We start from the raw sequence: 24,072 nt of genomic DNA, 5'->3' as shown, positions 1-24,072 counted from the left end.
ATTATATATATATATATATATATATATATATATATATATATATATATATATATATATATATATATATATATATATATATAATGTGTGTGTGTGTTTTGTTTTGTTTTCTTCTGAAGTAGGCTTGAAATAATGAAACTGACCTGTTTATTTTTGTAGGCATCATATCAATGTTAAAGAAGAGCCACTGGATCCAGAAGATCACGACGGTCCCTTGTCCCTCGTGACAACAGCCAACCACAGTCCAGATTTTGACCATGACAGAGATTATGATGATGACCCTGGGAATGATGACATGCCATAGGTTTGTCTTCCCATATAATCCTGAGAAAGAAGAAGATGGGCAGAACTAATACAAATCATCTGTGAAACCTTTCCAGAGAAAAAGGCTGGATTTTCAGTCCATAGTTGACAGCTATAAAATGTTTGAATTGACTTTTAGTGCCATTAAATATAACAAAATTTCCCATTTGGGAGTATTTTTGATTTATTTCTACTTTTTTTGTTTAAAAGGAAAAAAACAAAAACAATTTTTACTCAACATGCATCAGATGGACTTGTTTGGTACTTTGGGACTTTTCTTCTCTAAATCGTCAGTGTTGTGTTACTGAACTGGTGATGCTGTACACACACACTGCCGCAGACAACAGACTGCAATCCTGCTAACATAAATAATAAAGCCACATTAACTGAGCATGGACTTCACACTGCAGGTTGAACTTTTGCCCGGAAACTAAAGAGATTCTGATGGACATTTGATTTGCACAGTGCTGTGTGTGGATTGAGTTAAGTATCACTGCCTTTAATCCACATTGTTTTGCTTTCATTAAGGTTAGGGAGGGTCTTTCAAGGGGGAAAAACTATAGATATATTTTTTTCCTTTCTCATTCATTGCTGTTCGCTTCTCTTTTAAACAACACTTTTTTTAAACTCTGACCAAACTCCTGAACATAAGGACTTGGCCTCATAGAGGCTTCAGATGGTCAGCACTTGATGATGAATGTTTATATGTTTTTTTTGTTTTGTTTTGTTTTGTTTTTTTGTACATGAAGCAGAATGTCAAATACCAAGTAGTATTTTTCTGTCATTTATTCCATGTGCTTCAAAATGCAAACTCATGCCATCGTGTATTGTCTAGTCACAGCAGCCCATTCACTTCTGCTTGTTGCCAAATGTAGCCCACCCCCAAAATTGTGAAGTCCAGCAGTAATGCACTACTCATAATGAAGGTTCAATCTACGCATCGATGAAGTTTAGTTTAAAATGGGAATGAATGACAGAGAAATCATGCAGGGATTATTAAAAATAAAAAATAAAATAAATAAACAAAACAGACTTGCTCCTCACAGCAGTGTAAGAATGACTGAACACTTACCCACATAGACCATTTAACAGAAATTATCTAAGTACATGCAAAATACCCTTTATAGGTGTTAATGGTTAACTATTAATAATGCTGTCATTGAAAACCTGAATTATGCATCAGATATTTTCCACTCTTGTTGAACTACTTTGAACATAAAATTTAGGGGGGGGGGGGTGAAATTCGAATACAGATAGGGTTCGACACATCCATGCAGTCTGATAATTTTAAGTTCATTAAATCTTCCTAGTATTTAAACTGCCAAATCGTCCCGTTAAACCACTTTGATTCAGAAAGTGTGAAGCTATATCGCTTTAATGAGCTTTATCCTTGCTGGGAAAGGTTAGAGGAAAGAACTCACCTCTGCTCATCATATCAGAGTCGTTCAGCATTTCATTGCAGCTTCATTCAACACTGCTCTGGAGATAAATCTGTTTAAATAGAACAGGCTTGTCATATTGAGGGGATAATGGTAGCTAAATCCAGTAACATAAAAGTATTAGTGTAATTGTTCCTGTATAAATACTGTGCTGCGGGTTATGTTTTTATTTAGTGTTCCTACGCAAGCCAGTATCCACACCAGTTGTGGGAAGTGTAATGCAAGAATGCTAAGATCCTGGAGTCTTCTCCTGAAACAGGTGTATTGAAAGAAAAAAAAAATCTTAATCTGAAATCAAACGTTTGTACAAGTTTATCACCGAAAACTTTAATTGTAAGACTGCAACCAACCACTTTTGTAAGTTTTATTTATTATGGATGTTATTGGTTTTACTTTTTAGTTATTGATGCTTTTAGATGTTTCTTTTTGGTTTCTGTTTTGTTTTGTTTGTCCGATCTGTCTTGTTCTGTGATTACCAAAGATAAACTGCAAAGTAAATGATGTTCTCTGTTTCATGCTTTATCAGACAAGGCCAAATATCCTCTTATTTGACAATAGAGGTGAAAGGGGGAAGATGGGGGAAATACCAACTTTGAACTTTTTATCTAGCCTGTAGCAAAAATGAAAGCTCCTCGAGTTATTAGATTATAGTTAACATTTAAGCCAAAGGTGACCTGCATGTCTTTGCAGTGACCAAAATGGGGAAAAAAGCAAGGGGGGGTGAGGGAGGTTTGGTGGTGTTGAAACAAATAAGACCAAACAAGGGAACAATGTCTTTGGGCCAATGAAAAGGGAGCATTCCATCTGCGCAAGGTAAACTGTACAACGAGGATAGTGATTAAAAGAATGAATATGTAAACAGGAAATGCTTTTGCAGAGAACAATGTGAACAATTCTATAAATTAACTGGACCACACAATGAATTCTGTTTTATGCATATTATACGTTATATGATTTGTGACATTTAAAAGATTGTATGCCACTTTTGTTTTGAGGACCGGTATCGCTCTGTGTGCTGGGAAGATTTATTGTTCTTTGTTAACCTTGGCAAAGCTCTGTGATTGTGTTTAGTTTGTCAACCTATTTTTTTTATATTAAAAAAAAAACACTCCTGTCAACTCATAAGCTGGGTACAAGGTACTTTATGGCAGTTATTTTTAAGCTTTACCATGCTTTCATTAAAAAGGGCAATCTGTGGTCTTTTAAAAATGTATTTTATATGGTATCCAGGCAGCTTCATGACGTGCAGGCAGTAGCCAGATGGGATCGTGAGAAGTGATCTCTACACATCCAAACTGAGTGGTTTGCTGGTTAACTCGGCATTTTTAAAGGGGGAAAGCTGGTAGATTAGGACATTCTCAGCATGTGTAGCTAGACATGACTAAAGATAACAGCATGAGAAAACTGTTAGTACGCATACCTCAGTTCAAACCTTTAGGGAATGATTAAATAAAAAATACATTTCACTCAGTTGCACTTAGTTGTATGTCTTGCATGCTTAGTCTAAAGACTGTAGCAAAGAGAAAAAAGAAAAAAAAAATAGAGCTTGTGTTTATCTCAAGGGTTTCACAGCCTTTTAGCAAAACCAACCCAAACCTCAGGCCTTCCATGAAGAAAATGTCACCATGTTTTGTTTAATTTTGTCTTATTTTCTACGTCCACCTATTTACAGATACAGATGCTTCTGTTGGGTGGGCTTTTTAGGTTGTACATAAATCTGTCAGTATAAGCCTTTTGTCTTTTTGGTTTATTTTCCTGTTCCTTTTACTGATAAAAGTACATCTGTGTTCAAATGTTTGCTTTAATGCACCTGCTTTGTATTAACTATATTAAAATAGCTATGAAAAAAAACTACTGTATGTATTGGAAATAGCAGAATGTGCTGCACATGTATTTTACTTAGTAATCTTTGCTTTAAGAGAAATGGATACGAGCTGACATCTGGGGTGAGGGAGTAGGGTATATCCCTTATTTTTGCTTTAAAACTGTAACATACGAGACAGACTTTTCTCTGTTATCATTGACCGAAGCATTTTGTACAGATTTTCTGTTTGTGTTAAGCTGTTTTTGATACTTCCCGCCTTATGATGGTCCAACCACTGCCTTTTGTGGATGTCTAAAAGGCTCAAACTACTGCAAAAAGGGCAGATGTGTTTCCTGTTCTTTAAGGAAATATTTTGCATGATTAATTCCAGGGTCACAGAAGAAAAATTTGTGTGACCAGTTATAGCATTGGGGAGTGTCAGTCAAATGATCTTTTGTATAAAACAAATTAAAAAAAAAAAAAAAAAAAAACTTTACAAGGTGCCAAGATGTAAAGAATATTTGTTACATGCCTTTTTTTTCTTTCAAAAGAAAAGCATTCATATCATCTATCAGTCAAAATAGCTGTCAGGAATGAGAGTCACGGCCTTACTTGTTGAGAAAATTGATAAAGCAGACACTATTGGGTTCTTCCTTTCGAACAGTAGGTAAAATCAAGCACAGCAGGTAGAATTATGTTGAGCACACAGGTCATAAAGTCAAGTAATTATCCATTCAACTGCCTGTAAAGGTCAGGTAACTATTTTCTTGATATTCTTAACTGTACAATATCAAATTTTCTAAAGGAAAATGCCCGCAAAAAAATAATATATTTTTTTATATATATATATATATATATATATATATATATATATATATATATATATATATATATGTCACATCAGATGTGCCTCAGACGTATCATTTTACAACCCATTTTGCCTACATAACATGGCCCATTTCATCCATAAATCCCTGGTTTAAGAAAAGGTACACTTAAAGTCATGGAGGTAACATGGTGCTTCGATGTTTGTGCTACCAGGTGTATTTCTGTTAAGGCATAAAAGAAACTCATTCCTTACACCAGTTTGTAATGCCATCATTCCATGTCTGTTGACACAGACAGTTAAAAAATGTTGTACAGTCAGTCCTGATAACTGACTAAAGCATTCTAAAATGCAATAAAATGCTGGTTGTTCACATTGTTTGCTGAAGCTGTTATTTATATAATTTACAGTAAGAAACACATTGTAGTTGTGAAAATGCCTTTTATTTTTATGTATACAGAGGCAGCTATAATACACCTAGATCTAGGTGTCTTAACAGTTTATACAGATGGCAAAGTACTTCAGTGATGTAAGCGGGTGGTGAGAGAAAGAGGGAATTATGCTAGCAATACTAGGGGATCTGTTCCTTTCTTTTTTAGGGTTCATATAAAGACAGTGATTTGAAAAAAAAGAGAACATATTGAAAAGCATGTAATTATAGAGATTATGTATTAAGCCAGTTACTCCAGTAATATTTTTAATGATTTGTACAATCCATACACTGTTTCAAATGTAAGTTACTTGTAAAGATAGTTTCAATTAGGCATTCTGATACCGGATTTTGTAAACATTTTGAGAATTTCATTATGTATTCATGCAATTTTTTGGCCACAGGCTGGTGCTGATGTAAAGACTTAAATAGACCTTTTGCCCTCCATCATGAAAAGATATGTTTATGTATGTTGTAAAAAAATAAATAAAAAAACCTTTTAAAAAATAGCTTCAATAATTAAGGGTACAAACTGGGTTGTACATAAGTATAAGGTATACAGTGTTGATTATGATTTTGATTTCTGTGGATGCCAAGAAAGCCTTTTGCTCAAGAGACTGCTTCTCAATTATTAATAGTTCCAGTATTGAACAATTTGTTCAATCTATTGGCCACTTAGTTGCAAAGCCACAAAATAAATGTTACAATGCAGAAAAGGTAAATGTCCTGAAAAATAGTTCACAGTTTATCTTGACATTATGTAAAATGCATTAATTTGGGATGTATATCCCAGATCTGCAGACATTTTAATCACACAGGTCTTTACTAGGTAAAATGAAAATGGTACCATGGTACTTATGTGCAGTTAGTGTATTGTGAATGTGGGCAGAAAGTTTTACATTTTAATAGCATCACACATATTGACCTGAACAATGATGATGTCTTGTCTATTATTTACTTGAGATTCTGACATTTTTATAACTGGTCAAATCATAGACTTTTCCAATGAAAGAGCTCAGGCACTTAGTCATCAGGCGTAAAGCTGATCTGTCCATGCAGATGACCAGCACAAGTGTCTGTACTTAAATATTAAATTATGTCATAATTAAAAAAGACAGTTAAACTGTCTTCTCTTAACAGCAATTTAGGTAACTGCATTTGATCAGCTATAAATCGCAACTGCATTAAAATTCCAGAAATATTAGTGATATGGATTTCCTGATGGAAATTAATGCTGATCACCAAGGCTCGGTTTTTTATGACGGAACCACAGGTCATGTTGGCCACAAAACAGGAGACAAAGATCAAGTCTGAGCACTTTTAATCTTGTGAAACAAGCAATTACAAATAGTTGCATCGATTCGTTAAAAAGCTTTAGGTGACATAAATTGTTTCCCGCTTAGCTTATTGCTCCAATACATAAATGTCAGTGGGTATATTATTAATTAAAGCCATGAAAAGACAAGATTTAATGGAAACCGTATAAAATCACATGACAGTCTTTCTGTTGGCAATATTTTAGCTGAACAGTTAAGATGTTACCCAGCATCTGTGGTTCTGAGTTTCAACCTGATTATCCTTACAATATTGTCCTTTTTTAAATAGATATATGGCATGGACAGCACATACAAAATACATAGCATTGGCATGTAGCTAATACAAATATAGCTTTTTTCTGAATAAATACACTATGTATTAAATATTAGTGTCTGTTAAAGGAAATCATCTTAACCCAGTTCTCCTTTCCCATTATTATATTATTATGATTATAATTTTTTTTTAAATTCACACATGCTTTTAATTTTTTACTCATGTGAAAATTCCACATTTAGAGTTTCCATCTAGTTAGGAATGTCTCTGGCAAAAACACAACAAAAAAATAATAAAATACTGGATACAAAAAGAATAAACAACAGCACACTTAACAAGAGTTGGCAAAACATCCTCATCCAAACATTCAAAGGCATTTTAAGCAGATTTAGAAGTGAAAATATTTGTGAAATTACTACACATTAAGAAATAACATACTCAATTCATTATTTTGTTTGGATTTGGCCTATTATGGCATTTTAACACTGAATAAATAAAAATAGAAAGAATCCTTGAATGTCTTGACTTGTTCTTTTAAAAGGGAAGAATCATGATAGGTAAGCCATCCTGGGACTCTAATGCTGCAAAGGTCAAAATCTATTTTAATTATAATTTCAATCAAAAATCTATTTTAATCAAATAATAAAAATCATTGTAATACAATTTGTCCTAAATATTATCAAACCTGTTTCTTGTTGCCATTTCATGCATTTAAGGTTATTGTAGTTTTAAGATTCAGACTATACCATTTAAATATAAAAGTGTGTAAACAGAAAGGTATCACTTTACATAAACAAAACTCTGCCCTGCCACCCCGAGTCACACCAGTGACACAACAAAGAAGTATCCGGATGAACATAAACAAAACATGGACCTTCTTAAAGGGGAATGGCATTTTCTTGGTCATTTCAGCCCTTCTACACAATAAAAAGCAAGGCCTCACTCTGACACATTTCCGAGACGGCCACACATAGAAACTCCTCGAGCACATGACACTCCTGTATTGACATAACAAACTTTGGATTTTAAAATCATGGAACGCATGGGAAGCAGCCAAGCAGAGACAATGTGAACTAAAAATCTGGCAAAAGCCAAATTGATAAAAGGGCTGGTGGGGAACATAAACCAGAAAAGGAAGGGGGTGGGGGAGGATTATATTATATATTCAATCGAAGACACAATTCACAGTCACAGTTCTTCAAATGTATTTATTTGTAGAAGATCGGGAGGTATCCCTTGCCATTCCTAACATAAAGGCCCTTATTTTGTCACAAAAACTATGCAAGGGATGTAGTTTTGATCAACAAAAGCCACTACTATACAATGCCTTTACTAGGAACAAAGCCATTCTCATATCTCCTCATATTACTTGAACACTGATATTCAAATCAGTGCACAGGGGCATTTTAATGATATTTTAACATTTTTTCAATATGAAGCGTTTTTACAAAGGATTGATGGCACACACCTGTATCTAGCGTTAGTTGTTCATTTCACATTACCCTATTAATAAGATGATTGAATGGTGATAAGTAGAACTGGTAAAACATCTTTTTAAGGTCATTTCATATTGTGATTAATAATAAAGGTTGTTTACACTGGCAATTCCTATCCCAGCTCTAGACTGTTTATTGTTGAGAAACGTAGACTAATACAGGTAAAACTGTACTTCATTTTCTTATTTTTATTTTGTATTTACAGCAATATGTTGAGGAAGAAGTGAAACTGTTATTGCTTGATAAAGCAAATGACCATGCCCTGAAAGACGAGCCAGCTGAAGGACATCCTTTTGGTTTATTGTGAGGAACTTGCATACAAGGTTGTCAAAATAAAGAAAATAATCACTTGACCAAACAGTGAGTGTTACCCTATGTCAAAAGTGAGGGTGAATTTCAAGTGCATGTAACAGTAGTCAGTGAGTGCAATGACAACACATAGAAAACAGCACTATGCTATTCATTGTGAACATTTTTTAATTCAAATTTTATAATAGGAATAGGTTGTTTTAAACCTTATTTATGAGCATCCATGTACAAGCCATGAAAAGGTTACAGGATGAGAAACACATGCCCTTGTATTACAGCCTACTGAACCCTTATGGACTGTGGGGCCAGTGTGTGACGCAAAATAATATAAGATGGTATGGAACAACAACAATAAAGATAACAATGATATTAGTAGTAGAAATAATAGACTCTTATCACTCACTGTTTGGTCAAGTGATTATTTTCTTTATTTTGATTACCCTGATTGTACAACAAAGTTGTCTTACAACACAGCTGTGTATGACAGTGTTGTTAATACTACTACTACTACTACTACTACTACTACTACTACTAATAACAGCCTATATTTCTGTCTATCAATCCAAGAGTGTGAACTAAAGGGTGAGTTGCTGTGGAGTAAGCTCCAACAGGGAAGTCAATAAGCGCTGGTATGAATTTCAGCCAAAGTGTAATACTTCATTTGCATGTTAGTATCTTTCCATTTAAAGGCAATTTTAAAATGCCATTCTGTCTCAATCTACCAGTGAGTATGGTCAAATATTCACACTATTTATATTGTATTTTTTACTACAGATGACACCATGCACAACAGCATATAATCATGTTTTGAATTCACCTGATAATGATGTACATTGGAGACATTCTTAGATGTACTGATTTTTTTTATTTTTTATAATTTAACATTAAAAATGTATTATAATTATTTTGTCAAACCAGCAAAAGATACTTCAACTGAACCAGATTGTACTACAAAGACAATGTTAAATCACAGATTAAAACATTTTTGGCATTAGGAGTGACACAGAAAATGCATCTCCTATATATCACTTGTTAAACCCTTCTAGGTCTGGAAATCCATACATTATATTGAAAACATAAAGTTGCATGCCTGACCCCATATTCAAAATGTCATTAAAATCTGTTTTACAGTTATGAAGTCATTACAGACCATAACAAAAGGTTATAACAAGAGGTTATCAGTAAACAACCTACTAAACTCTAACTATAATGACATGACCAAGACAGTAAAATACATTTATAAGGATTTGATTAAGCTCTGCCATGAGCTTATTGCTAAAATGGTTGAAACCTTAAACAAACCAATGCTTTATGCTAGGACTTTTTGATACATTTTTTAAAAAATGTGTATATTTCAGCCTCTTCATTGATGTTTATTGGAGTTTATTGGAGAATTATGTTGTTTTCAGATTCTTTTGGACTTTTGCACTATGAAGCAAAAATCTTCACTTTCTTCAGTACACCTATATTCCTGTTCATGCATGATCAATCATTTTTTAAGTGTACTCTCAAGTAATATTTTCACACCAATAAATGAATATGCATTATGGGACATGGTATGTAATTGTACATTTAAACACACTTTAGTATGAGAAAGTTCTACTACTTGAACAACTACTACTATTGGAACAACCAATAGGAGAATGCAGCATCTTGCACTTGCAAAGTAGATTAATTACTTCTAATCACTGTAATTTACCAGTTAGAAAATATGCTACTTTGTCTAACTTTAAAGTGAATTATTGTAAAATATTGTATGTATTCCAATCATACCTTCATGAACAAAATAGCATTATATACTTAGCATTGTACCAGATACAAAATGTTATATTTTCTGTGTATGCATCCTCTAGCACAAAGTATGAAGTTTTTTTTAATCCTAATTCATTATAATTCCTTATACAATGTGGAAACCAACTGATGTTATATTTCATTATGGTTCCAAAGTGGCTTTAAAAATCCCCCCACCCCCCACTCACTTCACCAAATGCATAGAGTGATGTTTCTTTATAAATAGTTAAAATTAAATGCAGAGAGATAAAAAGGTACAGGCTGAATAAATGATGGACAGTGAAGATGTATTAAAGTACTTTGTTTTCTACAATGAATAGAGCTGAATCAACCATTTTACCTATGACCAGGCGATAATGCTACGCTTTTATCTTTTGTATTGGTAAAATATATCTTTACATTTTCTAATTAACTGTTCACACTTTGCATTCCCCCTTCCATTTTAGAAAAGTATTTCATGTAAATTAGCCATTAACACAAAAATACTGTGGTGCATTAAAATCCATAAATCTTTTTCAGTACTCAAAGTGCTTTAAAAGTGCAAGGACAAATTGTAAATCTGCATTTCTTTTAAACTGTGCACATTGACATTTTTGTAACATCTTTTTTTGTAACAGATTTTGGAAAAAAAATATATTAAAAAAATAAATTACTCTTACAATTCTTGTTTCCATAAAATGTCTTAATAGTACATAACCAGGTATTTGTTAGTGTATCATGTATCAATTAATCAATTAATTACCATGTCAAATAGCCCTTATTCTTTATGTATAATCATTTTATGTATTTTATTTTTTAAGAAAACAGCAGACTGACAAGCTTCCTCCTAAACAGACGTTATTTATAATGAAACGTACAGCACTTTACATAACTGTCCTCGTGCAGCTCTTTCTTCCCCCTCCCCCATTTACAATAAGAATAATAAGCTTCTCTTTAAATTGAAGTGAGAAACTGAAGGCCCAAACAGAGTATATGTTAGCTCATCATTTTCCAGGTGTGTCGAGGCCATATCTATATATACATATTGTAAAATTATAAACATGCTTATACACAATTTAACCATGTTTGCATATACATAAGTTAACCAAGTAGCATTTAAAAAAAAATTGGTTATCCCAAACTACAATAGTTTTATATGGGTTCCCTAATGGCCCAATAGCTTAACTATCTGCAAACTGCCAGAACAAACAGATATTATGAGATGTTGCCTTCCATCTGTGTAAATGCGGGTAAGACTGAATTGGCCTTTACACGATCTGCCAGGGACATTCTTCCTTGCCATTGTAACCCCTAATGGCCTGATGATGGCCAGCAAATAGAAACTTCATGGTTTAAGATTGAGATGCACAAGCACCTTCAGTGAGAGAGTGATAATGACACGGCCGGTACAGGACAAGATAGGAGAATAATCAACAGGATACACAAAATGTCATTCTGCTTATTTTCATAAACGTCTGGAGCGAAAAACATTCTAAAAAGACTGTATATTGACTACAACACAACAGGGTATGTCTTCTTAATTTGAAATATTGACCTATAAAACATACTAGTATTGTTCTTTTCTTAGACCTCCACTGCCAATTAAATAGATAATTTCTTTACAGAAAGTTTATTGATAAAATATGTAGCTATGTGTGGTTTTAGCAATTTTACAGCTTTATTATTTCAAGATGTTCAGAGGTTTCCACTGATGATAATACTGCTGGACAAAGAAAGTGTTTCACCGAGAGGAGGTCGTAACCCAATAATTAGCAAGCACAGTAATACTGTTAACCATATGAAGTCTATTAAATGCAAGCTGAGGAAAAGAAATGCTCTTAGGACATTAAAACACTTGTTAAAACTGCTGTTATTTTACAAGTGTGACAAGCTCATAATTAGGCTCATACCATTTTTTTTTGCGAGGGATGGCTTTGTTTAAAGATTTCACATTCATTTTCTATTTACAAAACTATTATTATCAACTGTTTTATGGGGGTACATTTTAATATTATTCAGTGCTAATATCTCAAGTTGTTTTCAAAAGTATCAGTACTAATTATGTTTACCTATATCTATGAAAACAAATTACAGTTTAGATTTTTCTAATTTGTGTGTTTTGTTTTTGCATGTAAATAATTATTAAATTAAATAATTTGTTTTCATCACAAACTCCAGGAATGCCTGTAATGGAGATGTTTAACATTTTACATGACATACTTATAGGGCAAACAGACCAGCAGGTTCTGGAAACAATAGGCACGTTTGCATTGCCATTTGCATTGCCCGGATCAAATGCATCGGTAGCATTTTTCATGCTCAGAAATGGCATTGTATACGCTCAGCGATCGGATCAAATGCACTTCTCGGGATGGTACAGATCCGGATCAAATGCATCGGTAGCATTTGATCCTGGCAGTGTGACACTCGGCCAGCTCATGCACTGCAGCCTGAGTAGATAAGAGCACACTTCCCTACTGCCTGTATTATAAATAAAATTGTTAAAATTAACACTAAATGGCTTTTTATTTTATGTTAGCAAAAAAATATATAATAATTGTATTTTTATTTAAAATGCTTCGGTTGCAAGAAAATTTGTATTGGTATTACTTGTTAGAATAATTAGTAATCAGATAAAATGACAGTTTTTGAAATAGCCGTGTTCTAAATTACTAATTTCATACATACATATAATTAAGTTTGGACTTGCGTGCTAGTGCGCATGCGAAGACCCTGGGGCGGCTGACAGTTGATCCTGATCAAATGGCAGTGTAGACGCGACGAGACTGATCCTGATCAAATGTACCAATGCATTTGATCCGCATCAGAAATGACTTTTGTACTTCTGATTAAACTTATATACAGGTCCTAATCTAAACAGACATTAATAAAGACAAACACATACAGCAATCAATCCAGTCCGAGTCTGCAAAGTCCAATAACAATCAATTCTGTTCTCTCTCTTGTTCTCACTCATACATTCTGCTCCCAGTCTCTCCTCATCAGGATGTGGGTTGTTTCCCATTTTATCATTGGGAGCAGGTTCTTCCCTGTTAACTGACATCCATAACAAGATGCTGCCACCACCATGCTTCACTGTAGGCCCGCCTGACCAAAAAAAAAATTTACATAGAAAAAAAAGTATAAGAAAAAAAGAAAAACGCATATTAAAACACAAGCAACCTTGCTCTTTCACACTCTTCACACTTTCGTACGCTACAACAACCTTCTCCCCATTCTCTTGTTCGCTGAAGCCACCACCCCTGTCAAAGGTGAAATATATATAGTGCCTTTCTATAGGCACTATATGTATACACACACTGTATATATATATATGAGATAGATAGACATAGAGATAGCTATTAAAATGGTAACTGAACTGGGCTTTGCATCCATGCTTTTGTCTGACAGAATTTGTCTTCAGGCCTTTCTTCAAAGACTTTGGTAGCAATAGCGACTGCTTCATACGCAAGGCTCTCTCTCTTTCATAACAGACAAACAAAATTGGTAAAGGAAAATATGTAAATCAGCCTAGTTAATTAAATAGAGGACATGTGGATAATGCAAAAAATATTACATGACTGATGAAAGAAACCCACAAGGGAGAAAATATCAAGTCAATTATGTTTGTGTTGAGAAATATACACTATTTTTATCACCCTTAAAATGCACGTTTACATTCCCTACACCAGATGTATGATGACAGCAAACAATGAACATCAGATATCCATCAGTACCATGTTTTTTTTTTTTGCCTAAGACTTTTGACTATCTCAAGTATAATGGAGCCTTAACCCTGTACTTTCCGATGTGACACTGATCTAGAGGGAGTATATACTGCCAAATCAGGATGTTTTGCTTATTTTATATCTTGGTACCTTTTGTGTGAACTAATATTTGAAAATATAATCAGAAAAGAAACAATAGTCATCACTTAAGCATGGTTAAAGTCACCCGCACCCGGCCTTTCTGTCAATCATTTCTTACCAGGTTTATGTACATATATACCAAATGCTTCAAAGAACCGTAACACTCCCTTGACTGAAACACAGGCTGTGCCTTCTGTGTTTCACTTTATTTCCTGTCTAACGCAGATGAGAAAGTGAAGGATTGTATTTGATGTACTTTAATTTGTAACATACTTTGAACCCAATTCCAACCTTGAAAGATTAGTTTAAAACTGGCATTCTCTATTTTAAGAAACAATCCTATCAATTAATATCACAGAAACCCTACAAATGAAACACTCATCATTCCCTGGTGTTTAAAATGAACACACAACATTACTCAGATTTAACCTCACACAAAATCTCGAATGTTAGTTTCAGTATTTCCAGAGACAAATCAGTATAAGAGATTAATTTTATTAATTTTGTCTACCGAAAGCTATAATTATATCTCCGCTCAACCCACCCCACTCACTACATGCACTTTACCCGTCAGTAACCATCAGTGTCATCTTGCAATGTTTTTGCATCGACCTGTCAACACCACTGCATCAGGAGCTAGTTTCAAGATACATAGCAAATAAAGTTGACTTAGCTGAGTCAGCGGTTAAATTATACTTCTATTGATCTTTTTTTTAATACTCTGGCTGTAACTTCTGAATGTAACATTTCATAACTCCCTTTTGTTTTCATGGTAAGACCAATTTAAACATGTATACTCCTTGCCATATGTAGAACATTTTTTTATTTATTTTTTAACCTAAGCTTAGCTTGAACAATCTGCAATTGAGGCAGTTGATTGTGGGCTGGCCTCATACCCCTTTTTAATCTGCTTGGTTTGACTTGATTTCAAGGCCTGCATTAAGGTCAAGTCTTGGCCGACTTGTTCAAGGTGGCACAAAATTCTGATTTCCAGAAAGCAGACAGAAGAAAAAACAACAATTCTGTGCCTAGTGTTGGCTTTCCAAAGGGTTGACCTGTATTAACAGGCTGTTTAATTCAAGTATATAAAAATATGTCTTGGAGGATGTTCTTTTGTTCTGTCTCTGGATGAAAACAGCACTTTATCATGTATACTCCCTCCTCTTTTCAACAGATATCAATCTCTGAGCTCCACATCTCTCTGCCCATCTCCAATTAACTAGCCTACAGTCCCTTAACAGATAAAGTGGCAAACAGCCGCCACCAGCAGCCAATAAGCAGACCCCCAAAACTAAATGCATTACGTGCAGACAACATAAATGACCCCCCCTCCAAAAAAAAATCTTTACTTTCTGCTCAAGTTTTCACAAGTATTCCAAAAACCTGATTCATAGTTTTTCTCATTCATCTCACATTGTATTAGTCTACTTCATTTGCAAAGTGATAACCTATTACCATAACTAAACCACCTATTGCATGGAGGCTAAGAAATGAAATAAAAAGATTAGCCAGTTATCTTATTTACATATATTGAATTGCAGTAACACAACTCGATTTCTGCCCCTCATTTGATTCTAATTAAAGCGTAGCAGAGCAACTGCAATCCACACAAGAGCTTACTTTAATAGTCAAAGCTGGCAAATTCCCAATATCACAGTGTAGCAATTAGCAGCCAGGCTGTATTTGCTATTCATGGTTTGATGTAAAAACTTGTTTATTAAGATGGGCTCGAGGCAGTGGTGTGCAATAGACCTGGATGTAATTAGATTCCAATTATTTGTCTGTTTCTGATATTGTAAACTGGCACTTAGCACATCAGTTAAATTGACACACTGCGCTGCATGGTTTACTCGGTAATTAAAACATGTTCTGTTAATTAGATGATGACCACTTTATTCCAGGGCTCTTGTGTTTGGGTTTTGTAGTGTGCTCTGTTTGTATCATGAGTTGCCAGACGCTCCACTAATCAGCCCTTGTTTTGTTTCAATTACCACCTGCTGTTCAAAGGCAAAGCCCCCCCTCCCCTCGCCCCATTCCTAAACAACAGCAGCGCTTGCGTGTTTTTTTGCGAGAACTAAAACATTAGAGAAATTAATACACATCTAGTGAAGTGCCAGATTTATGTTTCAAAGAGAGTGCAAGCAATTAAGGGAAAGTTACGAAATGTGGTTTTGATTAAAGAATAAAACTACTTATCATATTAGTTAGTATTCCTTAGTGTGTACCCAACAGTAATTATTTCAGTTGAGTAAAAACCAAAGTGTTATACATCTTATTTCAATTGTTCTAACAAAGGAAGCTGTTGGTTTTGGAAATGGTGGTGCTTTGTAATTTTACAAAGAAGCTGCAGCTCTAACCACAGACAACCATTTTTTAATTATTCTTTTGGAGTCTGAGTTACAGTACAATCTAAGTATACTCTGAGCTGTTCAGAGAAGAGATTAACTCCTACTATAACACCTAGAGTTTCATTGAGTTTTCTCCTCCTTTTTTATTTTAATACTGTCCCAGACAGAAAACTGCACACCCTTTGCCATCCTTTGACTTTCCCAAACCTGCTAAATATTCATTTAGATAGATAGATAGATGGACAGATAGTAGCCTCTGACAACATCATTTGCGATTCAGTAGGTCAAAGTTTTTTTATTTGGTCTAGGTCATCGTTGATTGAAATGTCACTTGCTACATGTTTAAAACAATTGTAAAGAGTAATCTTTTTTTCCCCCAGGACTGTTTACTTTGCATTTTAGTTTACAACACATCATGTATATTTTGTGTGATCAAAAATCAATTTGCACCCATTATTCATTTTCAGATTTTCAAAGGGTGAGCAGCCTTTCGTGCTTGGCTGCAGCATATTAATCATACTTCTGTGCACAATGAGTTACATCTGCAAAAAAGGAACGCTGCACTGAAAGATTAACGTGTTATTTTCGAAGCCGAGGTTTAGTCATAACATCGGTTCAAAACAGTATTTATGTTAAATAGGAGAACGAAGGATTCTAATCTTTACACATTCAGCACTTATTCTTCTAAAAAGTTGGTTGTTAAATGCAGATTAATGATTACTGGGACACGTTTTAAGACCTGCATTTCTATTCTGTCTTGTTAAGAAGATGCCTTTTTGCTAAATCTAAAAACTAGTGGTGTACGTAGTTTTGTGTTTGTTTGTGTGTTTTGTAAATACACATGCAGTAAACGTAAATTGCACACGGACAGATAAGGCCAGTTGATACAGCGCCTTGACAAAGTAGGTTAAGGCTCTAAAAGAAAAAGAAGGCAGCTGAGATGGATAATAATCAAAAGTCCGCTGGGACTGGAAACTTTAAAGACATTTTAATCACTGTCTAATTAGAAAGGCATTCAAGATAGTCAGACCCATTTACTTCACTAGTGAAGCAGCAAAGGTGTCTATAACTCAAATGACTGATGGCAACCACCAAGGTGTCTGGGAAATGAAAAACTAGGATGATCTCTGTGCTGCCCATGTGATTTATTTACCATTCTTCTTAATAAATGCATCTAAAAGCTTACAGCTGGTTTTGATCAATACACATATGAATAGAGAACTGGAAATGTTTATTGAAATACCACACAAACACTTTTACACTGGATTTAAACAAATACAGAAATTACATTTTCTGATGTGTTTGTTGATATATATTATGCTACTATAACGTTATGACATTACCATTATTAGTTAGATGGAAACATTGTACACTTCATTCCTCACATACCTTTACAACTACAACAATTAGAACCTACACATACCTGACATTTTTCACTTCTGCTCTAAATCAGAATATCTACAACAAAGTATTTTGCATAACTATGTCTCAACAAAATTGTGAAATATTTTTCACTTAAAATTAGTTTAAAAACAACACACAAACCACTATGCCAGTAGTTTTCAAACCGGTCCTGGAGTACCCCCTGCCCTGCTGGTTTTTGTTCCAACTGAGGTCTTAATTGCTTAATTGAATCCTTAATTGACCTAACAAAGCAAATATAGCATTCAATTAATTAATTAAGACCTAGGTTGGAACAAAAACCAGCATGGCAGGGGGTACAAGAGGACCGTTTTGAAAACCCCTGCACTATGCCATACCTGACCAACAAAACAGAATAAAATCACAGAAACAATCATTAGGACCAGTTCTTTATAAGTGACATAAAACTGAAGGCTGACCTTCCTAATAAAAAAATTAATCTGTCAGGGGGACTCTTTTTGGATTATAATTAACTGCAGCTCCATTCAAAGGAAGACTCTGGGTTTGATATTTGTAAGTGAAACATTTCTCTCTTTTAATATGTTTTTCCAAAAGGCTATCATTTAAACATGTCATAGACAATGTTTACCTGCCCCAAACCTTGATTAACACAGTCTGTGGCTTTACACTGATGCACCTCTAATCTTTATGACTGGCATGTTAATTTTCCTGATGCTGGCTTTCAAAACACAAACATGAAATGTTGGTTTTACAACTGGGGAACTTGGTAGAGTGAATTTCAAGTACTTATTCAAATATTTCATTAAAATGTAAATTTGACAATTGTGTACGTCTAGCTGTGCACAAGGCATGACTTTTAAGAAGTTATGAACTTATAACAGCATTACTTTCTGATGCCAATTAAATGAGACTATAATGTCTTTACCTTGTATTATCTCCAATAACACCATGCCAACAAATACATCAAATGCAACATGAATTTGGAGGAACCGCATAGAATATTAAGATTTGTATGTGGCGAAAAACAGGACCCAATTAAACATGAAGACTCCTGGAGACTGGTAAGTAATCAATTCTCTTATCTTTGTAAAGTGCAAACTCACTGATTAGAACTGGGGCTATGCAAAACTATACTGTGACAGAATTAGAAATGAGAAAATGCTTTAAGATATGGCCATATCGTGCAATGCTTTGTCTAGAGCTTGACACAATCTATACAGTATGCCTTGCAATATGTAAAATTCTAAGACAAACAGTGTTATTCACTAAACTCATAAATGCATTTATCATCTAATGGGTTTCATATAACCCCACAAAAACAGAAAATATGTATTTTGTGTTTATTGTATTATTATATTTAATTTTAAGGCATGTGATTACCCATGTAAGAAAACAGTAGTTACTGGAAGCTGAGATCTTGAAACTCACCTGCCCGCCATGGTAGTATCAAATATTTTTTGATTCAGCTGCACCTGCCAAAGTATTTCACACATTTATAATAATCTACCTTTCATCTACCTTTTAATCTACCTACATCCATTTTTACTTCCTTTAGTCCTCTAATCCATCTGAGTGTAAATGCTAACTTGGGTTGACCTTTTTTAGATGACCAGAACTGTCCAGTCCAACTGATGCATTATTTTATCGAAGCATAACTTTTGGTTTAATCTTTCCTACTTTTAGCTAATATTACCAAATATTCTGATAGCATGTTGTGATCCCGTTAATGGGGAGTGTATTCAAAATCCACTTACTCTTGTTCAGTCATGTTATTTTGGTGCCTGTCCCCTGAATTCGTTTGAGGCCAATTAACACTACTTTACACTTGAAAACACTAAACTGCATTTGCCATAAATTTACCTACAGAATAGATTATATTTCTTCTGAATTAACTGTGGGACATATTTTACTGTTCACTGCTCTACCCAATTTTGCGTCTTCAGCAGGTTTAACAAGAATGTTGTTTGTATTACAATCTGAATACTTTGTATAAATACACAACAGCAGATGTCCAAGTAGTGATCATTAGGAGACCCAACCTATTACATCATCCCAGCCCTTTTCTTTTAACCAGTTCTCTCCTATATGCCTATGTAGTGTAAATAAATCAATTATAAATGCTCTCCTCATCTCACTTTTGTCTTCAAAGTAATCAGCATTAGTTAGACAGGAATTAAAATCCATGTCAGGTATTGTCAATTATACTGTGTGTAAATATACTCCCCAAGCATGTCCTTAATTATTGATTACATCATGTTACATATAGATGTGAGAATGACCATTGCTCCTTTTTGCCTTCATGGCAGATCACAGAATACCTAGCACTCTTGGGATGAGAACTAAGAACTATTGTATTGTATTGTCTTTACAACTATTTACAAAGATACATGAGAAATAAATTCACATTTCTTCTGTGTTTTATTTATATTTCTTTTACAACTATTTTACATTACCCCTATGTAAAAATTATGAGGAAAATGTAGTAGAACAAAAGTTTATTTTTATGACATACTGATTCAGTTGACCTCTTCCTATCATGTACCCGGCTGTCTTTTTACAATCTAGGAACAAGTGCAGAGGAATAAAGCTTACCCTCTGTTTTGACTAGATTTCAATGCTAGCAACACAACACCCACCTTTTATTTATATATATATATATATATATATATATATATATATATATATATATATATATATATATATATACACACACACACACTTTTTTTTTCATTTTTAACATTCAGAGGAAGACAAAATGGTTGCAGGTGGTGATGAAAATAAAAGCCATCCATCATTATTTATTAGGCATGAAAAAGATACACAATAATGTAATTTAATCTCACAGCAGACAATTATTTCCACATATTGATAATGCAATGCGAAAACTGCCATGAATCCTAATATGATGTTTGCTTTTATTGGTGTATAATACAAGCAGTACAAATAATGTAATTGTATCAGGAAGAAAATGTAATTATTTGCACATGCTAACATTATAATACAAACCTGCCAGAGACAATAGAATCATATTATTTTGGTGTGCTTAACTAGTTATAATTTGCATTAAGTCATTCCATTTATGAAATACTTTGAAAGAGAAAAAAAAATCCTGCTTTCAAGCAACCTTTCATTAAAATGTATATTTCAGGAAAATGCACCAAAGTAAGATGTTTTAGGATAATTAGGAGAAAAATAAAGTAAAATAAATTACAATAGCACAAAACAAAACTTTTAAAGAGGAAACTTTCTGAAGAACATTAAACCATGAATGAAACGCATAGGACGTCTCATACATTACTGATCAATTTGCATGTTTGTAGACCTGCATTTCTAGTTAGATGGTCTATGTATGGTACCGTTTTTATGTGATACAGAATCCCACTGTATGGCTGTATCTCACTAAGCTGGACATTTGCAACAGACCTGAATAGCACTCCAGTATAAAACATTATCAGGAATTAATGAGTTCAGTCTTCTGTTACCAGGCACCTTCCACCTGATTCACACATCTATGATTATGCACTGTCAATGTCTATTTATGTACAGTGCAGTCCTGATGATGCTTATAATTTACCCAAATATTCAAATTGGTATTATAATGTGTGTTAAAATTATATGTAAGATCAGTTTAAAGATTAAAGGTCCAAGATTTGTAAATACAATTATTTTATTAGTAGTAGTATTAGTAATAATAATAATACAATTCATATTAGCTTAGTGCATAATATTGTTATGCTAACTCCAAAGGAATGGAGGTACTTTGTTTGAACTTTGATGAAATGCCACAATGAACTGTAAACTTTAAACAGAAGAGACGTTGTGCATGTATGTTCTTTTTAATTTTTAAATCTGTGATTGTATTTAACATGTTTGTATACAAAAAATATGGATTCTACTTGACTGTCAAAGCAATTAAAACACACTGAATTAATAATAAATTCCTTAAAAATGGCCAACAGTTTTACAAATCCAATTCTTTTTTGCTTTCTTTTTGATGTACATATGTTGAATAACATTGACTCGCTTCTATGTTTCATCAGAAATGCATACTGTGTTAAAGCATCATCTTCTACCGCAGGCTAAGACAGTGTTTGCAACTCATTAGTGATTTGTAAATGATATTTGCTCCCTTGTGACATATCATTTGATACAGTTTTCTAATAATAACATCCACCGATATTAAAATAAGAAGTCCTTGTATTGTGATTATGCATTTCACATTTCTTCCATAAAATTACATTTTAGCACATCAATATATATTGTATGCATATTTTTTAACCAATATTAAAAATCCCCTACGGTTCTGCATAAAAATTACAGCATCTTTCTTTACTGTAAACCATATAATTGTCTTATACAAGGGGCTAACTATGCACTGACATGCACCTTATTGATGTTTTCACTTCAATATCAATAGTTCTAATGAATATGCTTTTAGAAAGAAAGAAAATATCTTGAAATATTCATGTGAAGTGTTGCAAAGCATGAACATCTAAGAGATTGTGAAATTATTTTCTTAAAGAGGTTTTGTTAATATTGTTGTAAACTAAAAACAAAATGTAAATAGACTTAAAATTATGTTTGCACATTAAACACACACATATACACATACACACCTAATGTCTATGCTGTTTTACAAACACACAAACACATTTTTCACAAAAATCATTATAATACTTTTCTAACAGAAACTCGTATATTTGCATTCAGATCGGTATAAGCCTATCTACATAATTCTTGTGAAAAGGATTAAATGACCTAAGGTAACAGAGCCAATGTTTCTTTAACCAAATTTGAGATATTTTGACAATAGATTTTTTGAAAAATTAACCATTGGGAATGATTATATTTGACTTATTTTTGCTCCTTTAAAGTTACTAAAGAAAGGACAATATCATTGAGGCTCAAATGGAATAAAGACACATATAAGCACATCTTCAAACAACTGAGATACTCTGATTGCTAACTAAATGTTACTATTAGCAAAAATCAACATTTCAAAACATTTAATTTCTAATGTGCATGTTTTGTTTGCGTTGAATTCACATATCACACAAAAGCATAATTTTTGGGGGCTTTTTGGGGCTTTTCTTGGTGTATCCATCACAAGCAGCAGTGTAAACATAGCATTACAATGCTAAATGCTTAGTAAATAAGGCCCTAGAGCAGTGTTCAACCAAATGTTCAAATTATATTTGCAATGTATTCTTTAAATGAACTAACAGCTCAGTGATCAATAAAGCCCAACAGTAAAATTAACAATAAAACCGTCTGTTATCAAACCCTTGCTGCCAATCTGAATTGAGTAAAGCTTGCGCCTTGCTGGATACACCACTGGTCTTTGAAATTAAAGTCACATTGGTAATCCACAAAAACGGTCCTTCTACTTCTGCTTAGACCGGTTTAGTTTCAGCTCAGCTGATGATAAAGCATGACAGAAATACAGAATACTATCAGCATGCAAAGGCAAAGCTTATCAGAAACAGACAGCAAACCTCCTTATGCAATGCTCATCTACAGAACTGAGGAGTCAATTTACAAAGAAACTAAGGTGTGGTGTATATAAAACATAGGACAGTTTTTTGTTTATCTTTCCCATGAATTATATTAAGTATAATACACATACATACAAACACACACTATAATAAAGTATCACTAATGTAAGTTGTAGAGTGCATTAATATAAATCCTTTAGAGAAATGATGTAAAGAATTGACAGATATCTGCTGTAGGTGTTTGTCTGCAAATGGTGGGATTTACATGCTAAATAAGGCTTAAACATACTCCTGTGACTACCTCTTATACTGTGTTCTCTGATCATGAGGCTGTATTGGATGGATTGTAGTACTTATTTTAATGCCTTTCTATGTTGACTTACATCTGCTTAACCTGCTAATGAAGTTTATATTCACCTTCAGCACTGCACTCTTCGTAATCTTAAAAGTAAAGCATAAAAATCTCTTTAAACACCATTTAAATAATACTTCTATGGCATTATAAATTACGTTCCAATAAATAAAAACTAAGACTTCTAATAAGGGACTGTAATGTCTCAGAATGTACCAAGTGCTAGCACACTTCCTAACTGTACAAATACATATGTATTATATATTACTTTATATTTAGATTCTGGACTTCATATTACATTAGACAAACCCTGAAGCATTCTTCTTCTTTCTTCTTCTTCTTCGTCTTCTTTATAAAATGTGGCTCACATATAGCAATTCAATTGCATTATACCATTATAAGAAACAGTAAAACATTGTTAAAGTAAAAATGGTAGTTCAATATAGTTACAAAGGCATCTGCTAAGAAATACAAAATAATATACGAGGCAAGAGAGAGCAACTATAGCAATTGAGTATTATTATTATTGTTATTATATTACTACTAAATGACAGAATATATAAGATGCTGGAAACTGCATTATAATTTTCTCAGTATAATCCATTTCTAAGCTCATCATTTTATGCTTTGAGCACTGAAACTGATTAACCAAACTCTACTG

At 33.6% G+C, this 24,072-nt stretch overlaps 1 protein-coding gene and 1 long non-coding RNA gene across 11 annotated transcripts in view; one reads left to right on the top strand and one right to left on the bottom strand.

Moving 5' to 3' along the window:
• The window catches only part of foxp1b (forkhead box P1b), a 179,232-nt gene extending 177,440 nt beyond the window's left edge, over window positions 1-1,792 (top strand). For all 10 annotated transcript variants that reach the window (XM_066698041.1, XM_066698039.1, XM_066698035.1 and 7 more), the window contains one exon: window positions 157-1,792. In XM_066698041.1, coding sequence (XP_066554138.1) covers window positions 157-301 — 145 coding nt within the window. In that variant the 3' untranslated portion in view covers window positions 302-1,792. The remainder of the gene's footprint in view (window positions 1-156) is intronic.
• LOC136735695 (uncharacterized) overlaps window positions 1-24,072 on the bottom strand; it is an 85,274-nt gene that overhangs the window by 1,695 nt on the left and 59,507 nt on the right. The window contains exons 3-4 of the long non-coding RNA XR_010811232.1: window positions 1,722-1,791; window positions 141-321 (exon numbers count right to left, since the gene is read on the bottom strand). This is a non-coding gene — a long non-coding RNA (uncharacterized LOC136735695). The remainder of the gene's footprint in view (window positions 1-140; window positions 322-1,721; window positions 1,792-24,072) is intronic.

The sequence above is a fragment of the Amia ocellicauda genome, chromosome 3 (assembly GCF_036373705.1).
Source record: "Amia ocellicauda isolate fAmiCal2 chromosome 3, fAmiCal2.hap1, whole genome shotgun sequence".
In the NCBI taxonomy this organism is placed as follows: Eukaryota; Metazoa; Chordata; class Actinopteri; order Amiiformes; family Amiidae; genus Amia; species Amia ocellicauda.
Note: the sequence above shows the minus strand (reverse complement) of the source record. Positions and strands in the feature narration are given on the sequence as shown.